The sequence below is a fragment of the Mixophyes fleayi genome, chromosome 2, assembly GCF_038048845.1.
Source record: "Mixophyes fleayi isolate aMixFle1 chromosome 2, aMixFle1.hap1, whole genome shotgun sequence".
NCBI lineage: Eukaryota > Metazoa > Chordata > Amphibia > Anura > Limnodynastidae > Mixophyes > Mixophyes fleayi.
Genome location: NC_134403.1, coordinates 320,014,276 through 320,038,267, shown reverse-complemented (window position 1 = coordinate 320,038,267; position 23,992 = coordinate 320,014,276). Strand labels below are relative to the sequence as shown.

General features: G+C 39.0%; 1 protein-coding gene across 2 annotated transcripts in view; it reads left to right on the top strand.

The window, feature by feature from the left end:
* Window positions 1-23,992, top strand: part of SH2B2 (SH2B adaptor protein 2) — a 69,873-nt gene that overhangs the window by 39,196 nt on the left and 6,685 nt on the right. For both annotated transcript variants that reach the window (XM_075196730.1, XM_075196729.1), the window contains 6 exons: window positions 8,614-8,715; window positions 14,207-14,298; window positions 15,459-15,553; window positions 16,923-17,093; window positions 18,212-18,405; window positions 23,781-23,952. In XM_075196730.1, the coding sequence (XP_075052831.1) occupies window positions 8,614-8,715; window positions 14,207-14,298; window positions 15,459-15,553; window positions 16,923-17,093; window positions 18,212-18,405; window positions 23,781-23,952 (826 nt within the window). The remainder of the gene's footprint in view (window positions 1-8,613; window positions 8,716-14,206; window positions 14,299-15,458; window positions 15,554-16,922; window positions 17,094-18,211; window positions 18,406-23,780; window positions 23,953-23,992) is intronic.

The following is a 23,992-nucleotide window of genomic DNA, read 5'->3' as shown; positions in this document are numbered from 1 at the left end:
CTCCACTTTTTCAAACCCGCAGTTTAGTAAATATACCTCCATGAGTGTGTTTATGGGTGAATTTCATCTCCTAGAGAGGTGCGTTTGTCACCACAATTTTTTCTGCATCATTTTGGGGCCTATTTATGAAAATTGTGAAAATAAGGTTGATTTTCAAGAGAACTAGAAGGTCACCTGTAGCTGCAATTAACCATTTAAATCTCACCAAGGCGACTGAGCGAAACTCGGCAGCCCCGGCAATACTGGCTACAGAGCGGTCAGGGTTAACTTACCACTTCACCTGGCCAGATATGGACATGAGTATCTTGGAAAGCTCAGACAGTCAGTTCTAATTAGTATAAAAAAAAAGATTAAAGAAACAAAATCTGTAAATAGAAATTAAAAAAAAAAAGGATCAGTTGTAAATATGCTTTATGCACGGAATAAAACTTTTTAAAAAAAAATTATTTGCTTCTGTTATCGCCATCCCGAGATGGCATATTTTACAGCCATCCTGGGCAAAGCCCAATGTCTGGCGGTAACACACGTCTTTGCTTTCCCCCTTAAATAAAAAGATCAGCTTGTTGGAGGACCCATCCTATTTAACGACATCTGTGTATTCCTCTCCTCACATCATGAGACTGCCCCTGTCACTTGCAGCTCTGTCCTTACAAATATAATCATGCGAGTGGCCAGATCACTGCACACTCAGCCCACTCATCTTGTGAAATAATCTGTGCTGCCGTGGGCATTCCGATGATCTGACTAGAGGATCTTTGCCCACTTCAAAACTGGAAACATCCCAGACAAACATGAACTGAAGATTGCATATAATAAGGTGCTCAGGCGCTAGTCAAACACATCTTAAAAAAAAAAAAAATTCCTACATGCCCTGAATATTTGGTACACATTATATTTCTGTTCAGGGGCCAGGGGGAGTTTTGCTTTTACATTAACCCATGGACCATGTCACCCTCCTGTCAGCAGTTTGTATTTAAAGCCATTGTCGTTATGTTGAAGATGTAGCTATATTAGATTGCACCTGTTACCTATACATAGTAGAGGCAGTCATTCATGAGAATGCAACCTATCAATTCAACACTTACCATTGACATCACTCAGACATGAGACACTCAAGAGGCTAAATAGCCCACGTAATGACTGTCTCCACTCTATGTAGGCAAGTGTGCACTTTAGACGGCTTGTAATACATAAATAGGATTTTTGTCCTAGTCATAGTAATTAGCTAAAGTATATGTAGGTTGCTGGGTGTGAATGACTGCTCTGCTTGCAATATGTTCCATCAGTTGTGTTCAGTAAATGTATCCTAAGACCCCTGGGAATCTGGGGGGTCATCTCTCATTCATGTTCTGCATTTATTTAACTAATTTACCATCTGCCAGCTCTGAAATAACATCTGACGCTCCAGTTTAATAAATGACTTGGTCATACTTGGAGACCTTTGCTCTATTCATCTACTCATATAGTCAGAGAATTAAGCTCGTCATCCGATTTTAGATTTGGATTCTAAATAACATTGGCTATTTTGCTAGTTTGAGCCATGGATATTTTTCTGACATGTGTGGCGCAAGACGGTTATCTTTTTAAATTACAATTAAACTCCACAAAAAAATGTTTTATTGGAAATTCACATTCCTGATACAAATATCTGCAAATTATTGTTATTACCTTTTCTGATAGAAAAAATAAGCTCTTATTATATTTTTCTACATTTTGCTGGTGACCTGGAGAGTTTAAGAAGCCTATTTATCAAGCCTTGAACCATGCGGAGACAGTTTTTTCCACATATTTATGTACAGTCACAATTGTGACAAGCTAAGCATTTCGGAGCTTGACCCCGATGACTAACGTTACTGTTCAATCCAATGGGGAGAGCATCGCAGAAGAAGGATCTTCAAATCCTTCTTCGGCAGCCTCTCTGCTCTCCCCTGCGTTAATCAATGGCCCCAAGTGCGCAGTACAGACTCTGGGTCAGAACCAGGGGGTATGTTTACTAAACTGAGGGTTTGAAAAAGTAGAGATGTTACCTATAGCAACCAATCAGATTCTAGCTGTCATCTTTAGAATGTACTAAATAAATGATAGCTAGAATCTGATTGGTTGCTATAGGCAACATCTCCACTTTTTTAAACCCGCAGTTTAGTAAATATACCCCCTGGAGTTTTCATTATTAATGAGTCATGACTTTTAATAATAAATTGCGAATCATGGTAAATAGGCCCCTAAATGACATATATCAATTCCGTTTGAAAAGATCGTAGTCGCGCCAATCCTACATATACTACTGTTACTTTACTTAATTGTTGCAGCAGTGTTATAGCTCTCTGTAAAACATTTAAATCTTTATGTTACTCTTGTGCTTCTTATGCTCCCCTGTACTACATAGAATCATATAATTGCATATCTCATTGTTAACAATAAATAGGCAGAAAAATGAATAAGAGAATGTTTGCAAATCCTTCTGTCCATTGCCGAAAATTGATTTAAACACAAATATTTAAGTGGATATAAAAGTAACGGCACTCCCAGTTCTACTATATTTTAATATACAGTATATAGAATAATGAATGTTGCTGAGGTTCAAAAGTATTCTCAGAATGTAATTTGACCCTTTAGTTCCTGAACATTTTTCATGTTTTATTTATTGTGCTTTTAAATATAGAATAGTGTTAGGTAGTCAATTTTCCAAAACAAAAACTTTTTAATTGATTTGTATTCAGCAGTGCTCTTGCAGCAACTATGTTTCATTTAGTGATGTCTCTTGCTCTATTCAAGGAGGCCAGCTCTCCTAAAAGACAGTGTATCTTTAAATCTTAAAACCCCGTTTCCCCGTATATATCCCCTCCCCCCCCCAGTACTAAGAGAGCTAAATTTAATTCATATTAAATGGGTAAAAAAAAAATGTCTTCCTTAAAGCTATGTTTAAACAAACCCACATCAGTGGTGCAGGGACTGGTGTAAGAAAGTTCTCTGTAGAGCGTTTTGGAATTAGTGGTGCTAAATAAATAGCTGATGATGATGATTATACATTTTTATTTTAAGTCTCTTTATATTCATTTTCACATAGATATGCGCAGAATCTGATACAGCAGAGTTTTTAAATATCTAATATGTAGTATTGTGAGCCCATGTTTAGTGTTGGGGAAAGAGGATATAAATCTCTGTGTGCTTGGAGAGAAGACAAAAGGGTACTGGGGTCACTGGTGGTCTAAGAACAATAAAATATATATATATAAGAGACATAAAAGAAAATCTATGCATCAAATCTATGTATTCATCAGGGGGTGATGAATACACAGTTGGGCTAGTCTAGTCTTGATTTATAATAGAAGATCTGGAAACCCTTGGGAAGAGGCATTTTCGAAACTAGAGCTGTTAAATTGGAACCAAAGGTCCCATGATTTTATATATAAATATGCTGTGATCTTCTCCATGTCTACCATATGCCAATCTTGCTATAAAGTAGATACACAAACGGGGCTTAAATACATTTCCAGTGCATAGCCATAGTATTTGGCTGCATTTAAAACCTGGGAGAACAATCATCATCATCATTTATTTATATAGCGCCAACATATTCTGTAGCGCTTAACAATTTGTCAGCATACTTAAAGCAGCAATCCTATGAAAAAAATCAGGTGTTTTTTTGTTTTTTTTTAAACATAAATCACTGTGGAGGATATGTAATCCCAAAATGCAGAAATCTTGGTAAAAATCCACCAAAAGGAGCTAGCATTTTCTGCAGTTTCTCCAGCACAGTGGGGTGGTGAAGATTTTGGGCCTGGTTCATTAAGGAAAGTAAAAAAATGAAGTAACTGTGCACCTTGGCAAAACCATGTTGCGGGGAGGAAAATTTAAAATGTGATGGCAGATTTATAGTTGGGTTAGGGCATGTCCTGAACCAACTTTAAATTTCAGTGTACAAATAAAGCTATCAAGTATTTGTGTGCTACATGAAAAATAGTCAATATTTTACTTATGTGCAAAATAATAAACTAATTTGCACCCCTTGCATTGTAACATGGTTGCTCCTGGAGAAAATGTACTCCTTTTTTTCCGCCTTACTTTCCTTAATGAATTAGACCTGTTGAGTCTGGTGGGAACCAAATGCCACGTATAATATATTTTGTTTGAAATTTCTTTTATGACAGCTGAAAGATGGCTTGCATGGATCGACCTCACAGCTACGTTTATGTTTAGGATTAGTAGCTTATTTGGCTATTCGTAACATAGTAGATAGTAACTATCATTCCTTAGTTTTAGGGTCTGTGATAAAAAGTTGCCTAGTGATGTTCTTTTTTGAGACAAGTTAATAAAATATTTCAGGTGGAGGAATTCAAAGGGTATTGATCTGGGAACTGACATTGTTGTTGTAGTATAGGCGCGTGATTCGTCTACTAGCGTCCCAATACCCTTGTGTGACTGGATCACTTATAAGTAACTCATGGTATATATTATTTAAAGGAAATAGCGCAGGGCGCTTATTTATATAATTGTAAATGCACTTATTTTTCATATTGTGTATATTTTGGTAAGGGAAACCTTTATTTCTGAGACCAGGGAAGAAACCCTGCTAGAGGAAATGCATTATTTCTGATGTATATATCTGATACAATAATCCTTTGGTTAGGAAGTCTTTTGTGTATCTTGGTGTAAGGAAATTGTCACACGCCGGGCGATTGGGTGGCACACCTGATCCTCGGCAGACTTACCTTCCTCCACCGGCGGTCCGCTCCGTGCCAGATACCGCCACCTTGGATTCGGGTCTGCGCATGCGCAGACCAACCGTCTTTAAAAAACCTCTGCTGCTCTCCCATTGGTTAGATTATTTGGCTCCAAATTCAAAAGGCACTTCCCCTGAATATCCGGTGCCTGTTCTTTGAGTCACCTCCTGGTACTAGACGTGGCTTCCTTCCTGTGCATTCCTTGACTGCAGTGCTGACGCTCCAACCCTGTTCCAGTGTGATTATCTATTTGTCCGCAGAGCTGACCCTCTACAGTTGTCGCAGAGCTGACTCTCTCCACTCATTCCTTTGTGGTAAGCGGCTAGACTGCAGAGCTCCCGCTTCAACCCTGTTCCAGTATGATTATCTATTTATCCGCAGAGCTGACCCTCTACAGTTGTCGCAGAGCTGACTCTCTCCACTCATTCCTGTGTGGTATCCTGCTTGACTGCAGAGCTGACGCTCCAACCCTGTTCCAGAGTGATTATTATATTTGTCTACAGAGCTGACCCTCCACAGTTGTCACAGAGCTGACTCTCTCCACTCATTCCTTTGTGGTAAGCGGCTAGACTGCAGAGCTCCCGCTTCAACCCTGTTCCAGTATGATTATCTATTTATCCGCAGAGCTGACCCTCTACAGTTGTCGCAGAGCTGACTCTCTCCACTCATTCCTGTGTGGTATCCTGCTTGACTGCAGAGCTGACGCTCCAACCCTGTTCCAGAGTGATTATTATATTTGTCTACAGAGCTGACCCTCCACAGTTGTCACAGAGCTGACTCTCTCCACTCATTCCTGTGTGGTAACCAACTTGACTGCAGAGCTGACGCTCCTACCCTGTTCCAGTGTGATTGTCTATTTGTCCGCAGAGCTGATCATCCACTCTACTCTTCCTTGGGTACCGGCTCAGCTGACCTTCCCAAAGGGTTTCGCTCAGTACTCTTAGTGGGGGCCCCGACCTGCGAGACAGACGCAGCGAAGGCCAAACCGACTTGTGGAGGTCCCTGGTGAATGCCGTCTACTCGTTAGACTCCGTGCCCTACTGGAGTAGCACTAAACTGTACAAACCCTAGGATTTGCATTGTAAAGACCAGACTGCCTTTGTGAAACCGTGACAGAAATGCCTTGTTTGGAGTTCTGCAACTTTTCTTAATGAATTCTTTTTTTTGGGAGGAAATGTGTATTCTGCAACTGTTGGAAGAAAGCACCATGCTAATCTCACGTTAGTTAGACCTTTTGATGTGAGTGTCTAATACCCCTTAAGGGAAAGGAAGGGGTATTTAGACTTGCTGTCAGATGTCCACTGTGCTCAAAATAAGAAGCAGGAAATCACAGCAAGGTTTTAGGATATCACAGATAAGCGTAAATATTGTTAGCTTTGCATTGCATGTAAATCCATGTTTGGGTAAATAAATTGCATCCTGATTCTAAAAATAGCCTGTGAGGCTGTGTCTAAAACCATATAAAAAGAGAGCCCTTGAACACTGAAATGTATCATTCTGATGTTCCATCTGACCTGACCACTAATACCTTTAATCAGTGGAACTGTCCTTGTCAGGACACCTGAGCGAAATAAACATCACTCTCTGCTTCAAGACCTTGCTTGACAACTTCTTCAATATTGCTGTAATCCTGTGACCTACAGATTAGACCCTAAATCTAATCCGTCCTCCGGCAGTTCTGAAGTTTGGACCCATCTCCTAGTGCCACCGCTGTGCCCGCTACCTAGCAGCTCTGGCCAGTGTGATAGGCCAGGGGGGATCCATCTACAGCACCCTAATCCATAGTAAGCAGTCAGGGGTACCAGCCCAGGTGTACCAGCATGGGAGAACGTGATTCTGGATGCCATAAAGGAGTCCAGTGGTGGCAGCAGTCTCCTCCTACTGCGGCAGGTGGGGCGTATTCGGAAAAACGAAAGGGGGCTGTGGAAAAGTAAGCCCAGCCGGTTCCCAGCAACAACAGACAGGGTGGCATAGGCGGTTCATCCTGACACCTTGTTTTGCCATAGAAAGAAGTGTATCTGGCTGTTTCCGGGGGGCATCCCCGGGTTATTCCAAATGAGATTAAAGAGATATGGATAGGTAACGAGTTTAAAGTGTACTGTACAATTGTCCCAAATTTAGGATAAGAAATGAATGACTGGATAAGCGTAGAGGCACAACAAAAATATTCAAATTGCTTTTCTTGGCATCAGCTGCACTCCTCTCAGCCATATACTTTCCTTGCGGTTGTGCTAATTGATTTGGGTGGAAGTATCATGAACTTTAATGGCAACCTTAACAAAGGGAGAGACAGGAAAAAAAACAGCCATTTACAATACTACAAACCTGTTTAATTTCCTTTGTGTACCAGACCATTAAGAGATTTGCATGGCTTTTACCAGCTAAAAATATCTCTCTTCAGCTGGGGCTCTGACTTCCTAATACAGTAAACATATATTATTTTTATGAGACCCTTACTATTAATAGTAGATTTAATATATAAAAAAGTCTCATGGGAAGCACAAAAGAAAATCGTTGGCCAACACAAAATATATATTAACTTATTAGATAAAAAGTGGTGACGTAATTTTCCCACATGTACTTTAATCCAAGTTCATATATATATTCTAGGAAAATAGCCATTTCAAGATAACAAAATTAAGTGAAGAAACTGGGACTGTTATGATATAAGCAAAGCATGGAGAGCTGTAACAATATATTAAGCTGCACTACTACTTAGTAAGAGACTCTACTAAGGTGCCCCCCTCCCCTACCAGCTGGAGCTTAGGGAACTGCTCTGGCAGCCATTTTTACAGAGCCCAGGGAAACATACCAGTATGTACCAGCACCTGGGGATTGGACTTGGGGGTGGGGGGGACGCCATGGTAAGTTCTTTTACTTTGTTGGTAGAGCAGATATAAAAGACACAAACCACACTCATTCTGACACAAGTTGCGTTTAAAAAAAAAAGCACGTCACTTGAGCGCAGTACCGACCACATTAAAAGTAGATAACCTTGTTAATAATAGAACTAGGTGATGGTATCAGAGTTCTAGTCTTGTGCCTATAGTGCCACTACAGTTGTTGGGAATGTTGGACGAAGACTGCTATGAATAAAAGCTGGGACTGTGTCTGCTGGTCCTGACACTGCTTCTTGATATATCTGGATGTAACAATTGCAACAGAATTCAGATAGGGGTGAAATATTCAGCATATGAACCGAACTACAATATCTGCAATCATATATAAACTGCATACATTTTAAACCACTTCTCCAGAGATTTGTACATATCCATATTGTTTTGTCCTAGATTATACATTATTTAATAACATGTACTCTAAGAAGTGTTTTTTATTAGTTGCTACAACAGTTTCTGAATAATGATAACACTTTTGATACAGTGATATGTGTGCCCTTATTCCCTGATTGCAAAATTAAGGCATATATGACTAATTTGGCAACACACATAGAAGGCAAAATTGTACAGATCCAGTCATTCCAGCATTGTGCTGAATGACTGGATAGAGAACTACAGTTTTACTAATGAACACGCACACACACCGACGCATACCTACACACTAAATTTGAGCCCCTGTCTCCTCTATCTACTGCTTTCATGTTTATGGACTCATATCTATTTAGAATTAAAAGTAAGAAACATTGCTTTATGTACTTTAGATAAGTGTTTTAAGTTTTATGCACTAATGATTCTTCTGTGAAAAAAAAAAAAAATTCTATAACTCAGCCAAGTACAACCCCAGTTACTGATGTTAAATACCAAACAAGTACACAGCATAATACTATTTCCCATACTCTTGCATGATAATTTTCAAGATCCTGTTTATAAATTTATTCAAGTTCTGGTTATTTCTATTATGTTGCAATGATTTACTTATTTAACTCTTGCAGACCTCAAAACCTAAAGTAAGCATTCCACTCTCTGCAATTACCGAGGTCCGAACTACAATGCCATTGGAGATGCCTGACAAAGACAACACGTTTGTACTAAAGGTATGTTGGGTATAATATTCATTAGTTTATTAAACTATTTACAATGTACCATGGGTTTAATCATTTAAAGATTAGTAAAATGTATATTTTACTATTTTGTGCCTCATGCATTTGTGGTTTTACTACTGAATATATAGGTTGAATTTTGGTTCAGCATATAGAATGTCTGTACCCGCAGTTTGTAGCTGCATTTGAAGAGTTATTCCTTGCTATTTATTTTAGTTATTATTATCTTTTATTTATAATGCGCCACAAAGTATCCGCAGCGCCGTACATGACATATACAAAGAGCAGTGATCCATAACACATAACATGATACATGAAGGACAAAATGCAAAGACCATATATATAATAGTAGAAGGGCGCCCTTCTACTATTATATACATTTTTCATCATAGGAGCTGCATTTCTGTTGAGTGCTTACCTTTACTTTTACCAAAGACCAGATATACTGATTGAATAAAAAATACAGGTAACATGGTAATGCAGTTGAAATTATTTGTGGGACTGTGAGTGAGAGCGATGGTAGTGAGAAGTAGGCCTTAGCTTAAGAAAACAGGGCTAGGGAAGCAGGCCAAGAGGTACAGAGGGTGATGGAATATTAGAATGAGAACACAAGGAAAGATGGTCCTGCTCGTGAGAGCTTACATGCTAAAGGAAAGGGGGAGACACAAATAGGGTGGTACCGACTGGGGGTGAAAACCGGGACAAGGGAGTTAGAAGGAGGGCTGAGAGACTTTTATAAATAAATGAGTCTTAAGGACACACTTGAAACCTTTGAGAGTAGAGGCTAACCTGATAAAGCGTGGGAGATCATTCCACAGAAGGGGAGCTGCCTGGGCAAAGTCCTGGAGGTGGAAGTGGGAAAAGGTGGTCAGTGAAGTAGTGAGGCGGCGGTCATTGGGGGCAGCGAGGAGTGGAGGTAGAGATGAGGCTGGAGATGTAGGGGGAAGGATTGATTGAGAACCATGAATTGTGAGTTTAAATTTAATTCCTTAGACTATGGGGAGCCAATGTAGAGACTGGTGGAGAGGGACAGCAGATATAGAGCGGCAGAAGAGAAAAATTAGTCTGGCAGCAAGAAGATAGACTTAAGAGGGGCAAGGTGAGAGTCAGGAAGGCCAGAGAGAAGGAGGTTACAGTAGTCAAGGCGAGAGATTACAAGAGAATGAACAAGAGTTTTGGTGGCTTCCGTTGTGAGAAAGGGCCGTATCTTGGATATATTCCGGAGGTGGAATTAGCAGGATTTTGAGAGGGACAGAATGTGAGGTTTGAAGGAGAGGGAGGAGTCGAGGATGACCCCAAAGTAACAGACTTGAGGGACACAATGGAAGATAGTGTTATTAACAGAAATAGAGGGGGGGAGTTGGAGAGCCCTGGAAAGGGGGAAGACGATTAGTTCAGTCTTGGAAATATTGAGTTTAAGAAAGTGATGGGACATCCAAGATGAGATTACCGAGAGACAGCGGGAGACATGAGACATAAGGAAAGGGGAAAGGTCAGGGGATGAAAGATAGATTTGGGTATCATTAACATAGAGGTTTTACTGGAGGCCAAAGGAATGTTTGAGGGCACCAAGGGAGGAGGTGTAGAGGGAGAAGAGCAGGGGGTCAAGAGCGAAGCCTTGGGGAACTCCGACAGATAAGAGAAGAGGGGGGGGGGATGTGGAGTCATGTGTAGAGACTAAGAAGTAGTTGGTGCCGTAAGAGGAAAACCAGGAGAGGGCAGTGTTACATAGGCCTATAAATTTGGCAGTTTGCAAAAGGAGGGAGTGATCAACGGTATCGAAGACTGCAGAGGGGTTAAGAAGGGAGAAGTGTCCTTTGGATTTAGCGAAGAGAAGGTCATTACTGACCTTAGAGATGGCAGTTTCGGTGGAGGGGACGAAAACTGGATTGGAGTGAGAAGAGAGAAAGGAGGTGAGACGTTTGTAGACAACCCTGTTCTAGAAGTTTTGAGGCAAAAGGAGGGAGATAGGGCAGTAATTAGAGAGAGTGACAGGGTCACGGGATGGTTTCTTGAGTATGGGGGAGACAAAAACATGTTTAAAGGATGAGGGGAAGATTCAAGAAGAGAGGAATTGTTTGAGGAGGGGTGGATAAGGTGGAATCAGGCTTCAACAGAGAGGGAGCAGAGGAGGTGGGAGGGGATGGGATCAAGTGGGCAGGTGGAGAAGGGTGAGCTGGAGAGAAGGGTGCAGACTTCATCTGCAGATATCGTAATGAATAAAGAGAAGGAGGGTGGGCTAGCAAGTTGGGAAGATAGGAAGGAGATCTTATCCACAGAGGAAGGTTGCTGGGGGGACAAAGTGGGTAAGGAGGGGGGAGTGTGTGCTGGGAGGAGCTGTCATGACGTATTGACTCAATTTTAGAGGTGAAGTAGTGGGAAGTGATAGGAGGGAGTTGAAGGTAACAAAAAGACGACAGGGGTTGGAGGATTGGGAGGAAATGAGAGCCTTAAAGAAGGATTGTTTAGAGTGATAGGGCCGAAATGTAAGAGGCAGGTATGAACTTGAAGTGGAGGAAGTCGACATGAGCGCGTGACTTTCTCCAGAGCCATTCTGCACTGGTGGAGCATTTTTGAGTAAGTTTTGAGTGCCACAGTTGAAGCAGGGAAATTTGCTTTATACATTTTAAAGGGGACAATTCAATTCAGCACAAAGTGCCATGGAATATCATGTCTGAACATTGTGCTGAATTAAATTTGCCCCACACTGTCTTATCTAATAAATGCAAACCGATCTGTAACTCCCAATACTTACCTATAATAACTAGTAGTTTTCTCAGTTATGGTTATCACAACTAACTTTTGTATCATGTGTAATGTTTTGGGAGTGACCGAGACTGTGGAGAGCTTGGTAGTATGATTTGGCCCTTGGTCTTTTGAGAAACTAGCAATGCCTGGAATGTACTGTACTAATGTCTAATGTGCATTATACAGTGGTCAGCAATTAATAAACAGATTTCAACTTCTCATGCCATTCTCCTTGCATTAACAGCAGACAGTGCAAGCAGAGCGAATTGAAAATATACATTTTTCACTTATCCTGTGACTCAAGGATAGTCAAGGATAAAGAAAATTGATGGACAATGTTTAAGATGGGTTGAGATTATTTATCACCTTAAAACTGAAAACATTTGTCAGGTTCTTAGGAACTTAGTGCCTGGGGACATGAGGACTAGACATGCCAACCATACTGTAGACAGCCAGTCTTTCCTTTGGTGAGCATGTATATGGTTGCACTGGCATTTCCTGATGTGTGAAAGGGACTAAAGTCTTCAGGGTGAAATAAGGATAAACCCAAACCACAAAAACCTTCATCAGAAGATTAACATGCAAAATAAATCCAACATTTAAATAAGTAGACAGAAAATATATCTGCTAGCAATATAGCTGTCCTTATTAAAACATAATTTAATAGATGAAAAATACAGTATTCTGTTTGTTTACAAATTTTTTCTGTCCAGTCGAAAAAGCAATGAAAGGCGAACAAGAGAAGCAATGTGCCGGTCCATTGTAGGTGGACTTCTATAGATGTTCCATTTTAGAATGACTTTTCCCGGACAGAGGTTTTATACAAATCTGATCAAGATTTCACTATTTTCATTTACTGAGTTCCTGGCTCCAGAACCAGTTTTGGTTTCTGACACCTCATTGTCAAAATACAATCTACTTCTGGGTATCCACTTGGTTGCCTTGGAACTGCAGTGACGACATCTTCAGCTTAACTGGGAATTACCCACACCCTAGTACTATTATGCTTTTGAAAAATAAATGTACTGCATTTACATAAAATAAATAGTAAAAAAAACAGATATATGACATGAACAGTCAAATATTGTATACTGTGTCGCTTCGCTTTGGAAATGCAATGCACTCTTCTCTGCAGAGTGTAACTCCTGGCAAGCCACTAAATGTCCTTAAGACAACACATAAGGCACCAGTAGGTATTGATACCAGGAACACAGTGCCTCTGTCTAAGGACACTCTCAAAAGAAGTGCAGAGATGTGTCCTCTTTTCTGATGGACTGTAGGCAGCACATGAAAGTCCTGAGAGGAGGAGCCCCATTGATGACCATCCATACCATGTCTTTGTACCTGTTTGTGACACATTTTTTGTCTAGAGTCTTTACTATGGCAACAGAGAGGCATGGTGTTGACTCAACTGTGTCCTTAGCTCTGATGAGCTTGTAGATAATACTTGGTTTCTACAAGATGGGCTTTACTACCTCCAGTTGGTGACCCCTTATAAATTAAGCAACATCCAGGTTGAACAAGTCCATCTCAGAGAGCAGAAGAAAGAAGCGAGTTACCTGCATAGCTCTTAGCATTGTCCATCAGAGACCAGGGGATGTCATGTACTTCTTTCCCACCTTTGAGAGACTCCATGTACATCACTATTCACTTTACTCATTCATTTGGATTCACAGATGAAGTGAAATAGTGCCATTGTGATGTCTCTGTATATTTGCCAAAAATAGGTCATACCTGGACCATGTTTTGAAGACCAGGCCATTTTTTTGCACAGCACCAGTGTTTTAAAATTAATGATAAGGCTCCATGGAAAAATTATTTTGTTTGACCTTTGCCCATCTCTTATCTCTATATTTGCCTTCTGCACCAAACCAGACTTTCAAGATCTTGTAGAAGTCAGGCCATCTGGTGAAGGCCAAGTATTTGTTGGATGGCAAATACTGTTTCCTCTGAGCTTCACAGGCGAAGGTCAACTGTAAGAAGTCAAAGTCTTTGTAAGTCTGGATGAGTTCTGTCACCGAACACTGGTCTGTGCAGAAGACAGTGAGGTTGTACATGTACAGTGAACTCTTGTCTTTTTGTCTGCCTGGTCCAGTTGTGGTAATCCCTCTTTCTTATGGAGTCTACCTGATTCATTCAGCAAAGAGCATACAAAAAGATGAGTTGCAGAGGGCAGTCTTGTCTATCCATGTCTATCTATTGGAAAGGGGTCAGTCTTCCAGCCGTTCATCAGAATTGTGCTGTTAATTTAATAGTACAGCAGGTTAAGATTCGAAAAGAGCAGTTCCTCCTGCCCAATCCCTGACCTTAAAATGATGTGAGGCATAATCAAAGGAATTTATTATTGGTGCATCAATTATTATCCACATCTAATAAGAGCTGACATCCTCACTGGCTTTTTTATTTTATGGTCACACATGTTCTAAAGGTTCAGCCATTTTGGGAGATTAATTAGTCTCCTCTGAATCTTAAATGTCCTGATTATCACATATTAAGGCACACTTATAATTATGATAATGTGTGATTATCCACCCATTCCTATCCCTTTCCACTATTGCTGAGGCGCTAAGGGTTTCATAATACATAGGATATGATAACTTATTAAACAAAACATGTGAGTGACTGTTGATCTGCATTTCCAGGTACACTGCAAGATATTTTATTACATTCACTATATGTTCTTTGGTAATAAGATATGCACATATTAACCTCATTTATATTTTGTTTGTTTGCTTAGGTAGAAAACAGTGCAGAATATATTTTAGAAACAATTGACTCTCTTCAGAAACATTCTTGGGTGGCTGATATACAGGATTGCATAGATCCTGGGTAAGTATAACATAAAATGCAATGGGCCTGTCATTAAGGAATGTATTTGGCGATTTTGTGCGTATCGTACGCACCATCACTCTGCGCATGAACTGGATGACACGCAACAGAACGCGGCCAAGTCCAAGTAATGTTCGAGCGCAAACGACACTTACAACAGCCTACGATTTCGGGGAGGGACGTGGTGGGGGATGGGCAGATGCACGTAGGCAATGTACAGTAAGGACATCCCCCTGCAGCCACATCCAATTCAAACTCAGGCGTACACGGAAGTACGCTGATTTTCTGCAGTATCTTGCTCTAGTCTAAGTGCCAACTACTAGTGCTGACAGCTGAGTATTCATGCAGAGGCGTGAGTTTGCAATCAGGAGCAGCTGAAAAAATGTCTTATGTACAAAATCTGTGAGCAAATATCTGCGTTAAAATTTCCATAGTAAGAGAAATAATGCACTGGAATTGAATCTGTCCATAAGAACATCCTAATAATTTTTTTTTTCTAAAACAAAACAAAAACAACATTTAAAAAATAAAATCCATGTATAATCATAAATGACTATAATACTGACCTGTAACATTATTTTTTCTATGTGTTCTTTTGAGAATTTATATTCCACATAGGTATTGTAGGCACCCTGCAGTGTCTGGTCTAGTAGAGCACAGTAAGCCTACACCTGTAGTCATCACCACGTGTATCTTGAGATCCGTTCCTTGTTGACTTGGGGAGTATGCAGAGCTGATTTGCATGCGCAAGGTGCGCTCAGTATGGGCGCCTTAATGACTCGGGTCCAGGGTGTTAACATTTTTGACACGTGTAATTTACATAGAAGAGACCTCTTTACTGGGTATTAAACCGAATATTCTTAACATGACACAGGCAATTGCTCAGACAGAATTCTATCCACTGACAGCAGTTTCACCCGTTTTGAGACTCAGTAGTGTACAGTATGGGCTACTTTGCTCATCATATGACAGGTACATGAATGGAATGCTAGTAGGAGAAAGTGCATGATGTTTAAAAGTAATGAAGTCTAATGTATTATTCAGGTAAATCCTTTGAATAGAACTCCCAGGTTTACAAGCAGTTATTTACCAGAACTATTAGCTAACATGTCAGCACAACTTAATAATGGCTCAATTTTAATCTGATTATTTCCTTGCAGAGATAGTGGGGATGACATAGAACTTTCTTCTTGTGAGCAGGGAGCATGTCTGCCAAGCCGAGCTTCGTCATGTAGCTGCGAATTCCTTGCCGAAGGTAAGTCATTTTCTACTCTGACTCCACTTAAGGCAGAGGTCGTATCAATTTATATTTACTATTGTACTATTGTTTTGTATTTTGTATACAATTTTTCTGCTGCACTGTACATAGAGGTTTCCCTGCCCATAGAGCTTACAAACTGTGTTATGGTGCCTGGGGACAAAATAACACGTCCAAGGTCAAAAGGAGCAGACACTGGGATATGTACCAAGGTCTCCAGTGTTATTGTAATATATATTTGTCATTATCTGAACTACTAATAAACTTATTCCATGGTGTTTTCACTCTTGGAATGTTTATCAGCTGCCAATCTCATAACTAGGGGTCCACTGCAAAGTTTGCAGCTGGGTCCATCCTGAAATGATATACAATAGCAGAATAAAATAGTTTAGGACATAATAGGAGAAAGCACACTATTGTAAAGCACTGTGTAGCATCACACTTTCTGTAGGGATGCATATGGTCTGTGCATCATATAATTAAAGTGGTTATATACTCATCACACCCCTTTTACAAATTGAAAGCTCTGCTTAGCAGCTATGCATTATTAATTCTTTAATTCTCTAATTTTGAATTGAAAAACCAGGCGTTTATTCAGGCCATAAATTATATTTCAGTTATTGATACGTAACCACTTGTTCGATTAAATTGTTGTCTGTCTACACCCGATGTAGCCCATACTTAAGATAGAGGTGCAAAACTCAAGGGTTCATGGGTCAGTTATATGTTAGCTTTGTTTTAGTATCTATGATGAACCTGAGGTGTGTCAGGTACTGCTGCAGTCATTTTATTGTAATACTTGTAATTAATCAGGAATATAAATAACATATATCCTGTTTTGTCCTTCAACCCTGAGTTGTACATTCTAGTTCAGGGAAGCAATGATGTTCCCTCATTGTTGGCCATTATGCATAGTGTAAAATAAACATAGAATTATGGAATAGAGGATAGTGCAACCACTGTCTAAACCCTACTATAATTCTGTTTAGACATTTTACTTTAGCGTAAGAACTGTCTTGTTGTGTCTTAATAATCTAAGTATAAGTATGTGTATTTTTTATGTAACCTAGAAAACATTAGTTTTGTTTTTATGTGGTCAACACTTAATTTCTTTTAATAGTATAGGGTCTATGTAGAATTAATGTTACATACTTCATTATGTAGATAATTAATTTATCCCCTTTGTCTACTTATCCAAGATGACTCGTTTTATTTAACCTAATAAAAAAAACTACTATTAAGTGTTTTGACATACATATTGTATAATCAAATCCATTTCTTTAATAGTTAGACGATGTTCAACTATGCAATGTAAATGTGGTGTGCATATTATGCACTAAAGAATGTTTTCTTGTATCCACGTCAGGAGCTTACCGACCACTTGAAATGTGTGGTCAGGATGTTAGCGCAATGTCTGCTGCTCCTCTTCCTCCACCTGCTGTAGCTCCTCAAACCCGAAGCTGGGAACATACTACAGTAGACTATCTAGAGAACTTCCTGCAGACCTTGGAATCTCCAGCACCTACCCATGGACCAGGTACACTAAGCAAGTATTGAAGAACCCTTAGCATTGCCCATGTGGTTTGTTCTTTAACGGTATGGTAAAGGTAATTTAGAAAGCTGCAAGAAATAACGGGTTGACATACTGAATGCCATTTTGGAACATCAAGTGACTATGTTTGTGTTATTGTACCTGTTTTATACTTTTATACCCATATGTTTCTAGATGACCGTAACTGAGAAAATGTTTAAAATGTTCACCATCTTATAGATGGAGCTGGGCAAAGTTGGGTGTTTCTTGGTAAATAAGGGATTATTGATGAAATGCGCCTTGTAAAAAGGCAAAAATTAGACTTTGTATACCAGGATGAGATATTTAAATGACCCTATTCCAAAAATGGGGGATTGCAAATTTAGGTGGGAAAAATTCATGTTTTGGCAAATGCTCACAAAACTTTTTTTCTCTTGCCAAATAACTTGATTTTTACACATCATCTCAGATCGCGTCCATACACTCAGGTGGACAGTATGGGCAGGAAATTTATTTTGAAAAGTACATTTATATGTAAATAAAATATAAACAAAAAGTACAAATGTGACACATAAAATAAAATTAATTCCTATCTCCCCTCACTGTCATGACTCCTAAAATATAGGTGCAAAGTGGTTGGGCACACAGGTACATTTGAGCAAAATTAAATGTTTTGTGTGTCCACTTATTTTACGGCTAATAAATTAAACTTACTTTATTTAAAATGACTCATTGCTAGATAAAACTAAGGTATCCCCTTGTCTAAAAGGTGTTTGACATAAGGATATTGATGGAAATGATAACCAAATATGTAATCTTGTTTCTTAATAATTTGGTTCCCAGAGGGTATTATTCTATTACTGGTCAAAGTTGATATTTCAGGTTTGTTTCTAAAATTCCAGAGAAATAAGTTCCTCAGTGCAAAAAAAACTTATGCCCATATGAGTTCCTGAACAAATATGAACATCATTGAAAATAAACCCTATGTAGAATACTTATTATTTATTTACGTTGGATCTTTCATTAGAGTTTGGTAGAAAGTAGGACATTAACATATTACATCTCTATAAATTGTACCCTAGTAGCGTTTTAATGTAACATGCTGTGTTTTTACATGTTATTAGGTGAAGAAGGTGAGAAAGATGTTGAGATAAATCTGCTTGACTACCCCTGGTTCCATGGGACACTCTCACGAATCAAGGCTGCTCAGCTAGTGCTGGCTGGCGGAACTCGGAGTCATGGACTCTTTGTCATCAGGCAAAGTGAAACACGCCCAGGAGAATACGTGCTGACTTTCAACTTTCAAGGCAAGGCCAAGGCAAGTATGCCACCTGTATTTCCTCCGTGACAGCACACTATATAAATATCCTGGAAATGGTTATTTGGTATTAGTTGGAAAAAAAGTTGATAAAATACCAGCAAGAGACAGAATTTTCGGTGACATGATTGCACCTCATATTGATCAGTTAAGGACAATCTCCTGAACTTGTTCCTAAATTGTCTGATGTCTACAGTCAACATGGTCATATTAATCCTGTATATTAATGTGAACTTTAGTGTTCGGGCTTTTTCTACAAAGCTATAATACAAGTGGTCATCTATTTTAACCATTGCAATTCAGCAGGGTTTTCACCCCTTCATGACCAGACTAATCACATTTTTGGATGCATTGATTTAAATGCCCATAACACTTGTTTCTTAGTCCATGCAAGTGGACTTTATACTTTTCACGGCCTTTGTTTGAAACACATTAGAATAAATATATTTTTATTTATGGACCTTCTGTAGAAAAAAAAATGCTAAAATATGACATATACTATTTCTTTTTTTCTTTTTTAAAGTAATTTCCTATTAGGTTTTTTTTTTTGGCATGCATAAAAAGGGGCATCGATGCAAGGGAAGACAGTGTAATTTTGCCACTGTATAAATCGTTGGTAAGACCTCATCTTGAATATGCAGTACAGTTCTGGGCACCACTCTATAAAAAAGATAATTTGGAACTAGAAAGGGTTCAGAGAAGGGCGACAAAATTGATAAAGGGTATGGAGTCATTAAGTTATGAGGAAAGGTTAGCCAGTTTAGGCATGTTTACTTTAGAAAAGAGGCGTCTAAGGGGAGATATGATTACTATGTACAAATACTTTAGGGGTCAATACAGAGAGCTTTCATGGGAACTTTTTACCCCAAGGACCATACACAGGACACGTGGTCATCCCCTAAGGTTAGAGGAGAGGAAATTTCACAACCCGCAAAGGAAGGGGTTCTTTACAGTAAGGGCAGTCAAGATATGGAATTCATTGCCAGGGAAGGTTGTGATGGCAGATTCAATAGATATGTTTAAGAAAGGGTTAGACAAATTTTTAGCGGAAAGGTGTATCCAGGGATACGACCGTTAATTTAAAATAAAGGATAGTAGTGGATATAGGGTAAAAATTGGATTGCAATATTGAGTCTGGGGGGATTTTCAAAATTGAAACAGATGGGCGGTTGCCTACTCTGGATTAATTTCAAATATAAGTGCAGGATCGCAGGAGATCCAAAATAGGTTGAACTTGATGGACTGGTGTCTTTTTTCAACCTCATCAACTATGTTACTATGTTACTAAAACAATGAATTTGACACATACCAAGAGAGTGTATAAACATAATGTATACATATGAAATTCAAAGCTGTTTACACACAATAATAAGAAAGACTTCGAGTAATTATCTAAGATCTGGTATGCTACTCATGGAAAGGAAAAATGTTGTTTGTTTTTATTTATCAGGGGGAGGGAGGGTAACGAACAATGGGGGAAAGAAAGGTTTTAGGGATGGGGAGGGGGTAAGGGAGAATATTCTACACATTGTTTTATGCATCAGATTATAGGGCAGAGGAGCGTTGACCCCTGTGATTATATAAAGATCAAATTAAGTTAGGATTTTCTAACACTTTTATATGCATAATGATCCTTCTTAAACCTGACGGAGGTATATATTAAAATAACAGAGACTTGTCAAACGGTTGTCAAGGGAGGCTCAGCATCATAGGACATATACTATTTCATGATCCTTTCCATAGTTTTACATAAGTACAAAAAATGCAGATAATTACCCTTAAATTGAATCTACTAGTTCTCTTTGGTGTAAGTTACCAAATATATGCACTTTATACAAGGTTTGATGGCGTTAGACAGACCAAGATCTAAGGTGTATATTTTAGTTCCAATATTTCCCCCCTTATGGTGTACCAGCCCTGCACACTGTTACAATCTACCCATGCACACACATTTTTAGTTTGGGGAAAAAGTTGGTTAGGGCAAGGATTAAGAATACAACTATTGAAAGGTTGACGTAATTGAAGGGAGTTTCTTATTCTATGTCACATTCACACATTTCCACGAGTGCATGATACGCTTGAGTGTGAGTACAGAGGCGTGCCTGAATCCTGGTGTAATGGGGAAGGAATTACTGTCTTGCACTACGTCCATGTAACGCTGGAGATGAGATCTAATCTGGACCTCCTCTACATCTCTAATGGTGCCCAACCAAACAGGTGACCCAGCATAAGTGTATTGTGTTCGGTCAGGATAATTACGGTAATTTCAACGGCGGCTTTTTGGTCGCAACTCCCGAAGCTGGAAGAAGAAAGCAGGGTTGATTTTACCGTAATAACGGTAATAGAGTTATCGTAGCGCTAATCTGGGGGTAATTGAATTCCCCCTAAGGGTCTGATTCATCTTCGAACGTAACATGCATGCAAGCTGCATTTTTAAAACGAGCACAGAACTTGACTATACATGTGCCTGTATACAAATCCAAGTGGATCTCCAGATACATTCCATTTGAATCTGAGTATAAGGATACTCTACCTAAACAGTCCTTGTTGTATGTTACCAGACAGAACACGCTGCAGGATACGCACATGTATAGGTGCAATATCCAAGTCCAGAAGTCCAATTTTTTTATTTTTTTTTACATTAAATACATAAATCAGGATGTTCTTAATGTGTACTGTACATACACTCCCATTTTTATAGGTTCCTTACTTGCATACACATGTTATGTGCTATCTAGTGGCATGCATACATTTAGTGTTTAATACAAAGACTATGCCCTGTCAGTCTTCACTATCAGTCGGCACTTACACCTGCCCTGTAGTTCCTGCAAATGATCTGACCAAAAAACACGTACGTGAGAGAAACCCAGAGCTTGAATCGGCTGTACCTGCATTGGCACGGCCTCAGCAGCCCCTTACTGTACATTGTCTACGCCTCATCTGCCCCCTCCCACTCCCGCTCCGTCATATAGTTGTAGGAAGTAGTAAGTGTCATTTGCATTCAAACCTAACTTGCATGCAGTTCTGTTCATTGGCGTGATGTCCTTTTTTGAGCATGCCCAGAACTATTTCACACAAGATTGCAGCTATAGGGCCTGATATATTAAGAAATGTAAATCCCAATACTTGCTGTATTTTATGTAAAATTGCACTGCACATGCTCAGTAAAGGACTATACTCCAGTGAACGCATCCAATTCATCTTCGAACGTAAAGGACACTTCCGACAGCCTACGATTTCATGGGCGGAACAGAGGAGGGAAAGGGCATATGCCATATGCACATAGGCATTGTACAGTAAGGTGTGTCAAGGTAGAGCGCACACACATCTATCAGAGTCATCACTTGCACCATCCGCAGGTGTGACAAGTGATGACGGTCAGAACATGTGTCTGCAATTAGGAGCAACTCTAAAAATACATTTTATGTACAGTAGACATTACTAACATCCTGATATATGTATTTCTAAGATGAAAAACAATTGCAATGTACTTATAGTAATGATTATATTATTAACAGGTCTTAATGTATTTAATAAATATTTTTTATCTGTGTGTTTTGATGGGACTTTAGATATTCATATGCTTAGTGCGTATCCTGCAGTGTTGTGTCTGACTATGGGGTAAATGTATCAAGCTGAGAGTTTTCTGGCAGGTTTGAAAAGTGGAGATGTTGCCTATAGCAACCAATCAGATTCTAACTGTCCTTTTGTAGGATTTTCTATATAGATGATAGCTAGAATCTGATTGGTTTTTCAAACTCACCGGAAAACTCTCAGCATGATACATTTACCCCTATATAGCACTTGCCATATGCAGACAGAGTACACTTATATCCGTATTCAACTACAAACGTTTCTTGAGATCCTCTTGAACTTCAATACGGGCGCCCCTGTGTGCAATTTACGTCCAATTTTAAAAAAAAATTAAAATTGCGTTCAGTTTGCGTTCATTGATGAATCAGGCTCATAATGTTCAGCATTCTATTACGGTTATATAGTTAGTGTGGCTGGGCAATAGTAAGGTATTCGCTAAAGGGTAAGGTAGATAACCATTTTAAATGTTTACTTAGCAAGCTAAACAGGTCTGTGTCAGCCTATACAGTTCCACTACTTGTTGGATAGATTGTGTTTATGTCTGTAGTTCCAGATGTATTTTAGTGTTTTGTCGAGAGCAGAGTAGGGAAGTTATCTCTCATCACTGAAGGTCAGAAAGTCCTTGAGATTGATTCATTAATCTCTGTAAAACTTTGAATACTTGATGTTAATATAATTAATTGGCTAAACATGGATAATACTTATGAAACATGGATATTTGTTTCCTGTTACAATAGGATGCATTATGTTATAGAAAATATTTTTTGTTTCTTTATGTAAGAATTAAGCCATCGGATAAGTACCGGTGTAGCGTGACTGTTTTGAAAAACAAAATATGGATTTTTGTTCTCTAAAGTCAACAGTGACCAAAACAAATGAGTAAATCTCATTAGAGTAAAATATCACTGATCTGTGAGCAACGGAAAACACCAAAATAAAAGTACATAATGAAGAAACATATATTTCTATAGCATAGATATGTATCATATTTTGATTTGGTTTTTGATGCAGTACTAAAGCAGAAAATATCAAATCTTCATAGGTTTATTTTTAAATGCTTCATTTTATAACACCAGATATAAAAGGGTTATATAGGGTTTCATAGCACAGACTGATGGAAGTTTCTAAATTGGTATAACATTTACGGTTTGTTGTGGCGTCAGACCAAGGAATCTTACATTAATAAGCTACTTTTTTAAAGACGTTAGAAGTTCTTGGGAGTTAGGAAATGGGTAAACATCAGGGGCGGGCTGGGTCGGACCCTCCTCCAGGACCAGCAACCGACCAGCATTGGACGCGGATACTTCAATCCCTCCCTCTCCTATGTGCAGCCTATCAGCAAGAGAGACGCTAAAAATAACAAAATCAACAAACCGGCTTACGTAAATAAAAATAAAAGTTAGAGCGAAGCTCTTATCTTTAAATAACTACAACTATAAAAGAGAAAAACAACAACAGAGTTTAATCTTCTATTTTAAAACCCATACAGCTCTTCATATATATCTTCACATTGTGAACCCTGTTGAACAAACTGCAATTTCCGAATTTAAAGTCTTTGGAAATCTATACTGCTGTTACAGTATCATTTGATAAATAATCTGTACTTTCGTTCAATAGAATTGACATTCAGTTTTTGGGTATAATTGTTCTTTGAAATTAAACTTTGCGGATAAACATTAATCAACTTTTTTTGTTTAAGGAATCAAAGATGTTCCTAAAAATGTATTAAATATGTGGGCAATTGCTTACAGATTTTATTGTTTCTTCTTGTTTACTTACAGCACCTGCGATTGTCTCTAAATGAGACTGGTCAGTGTCATGTACAGCATCTCTGGTTCCAGACCATCTTTGATATGTTGAAACACTTTCACACTCATCCAATACCTCTAGAATCTGGCGGTTCAGCTGACATCACCCTACGCAGCTACGTTGTTGCGCAGTGTCCGTTGCCTGGTAAGACTTGTTATTTAATTTACAGTAAAACCTGCCACTT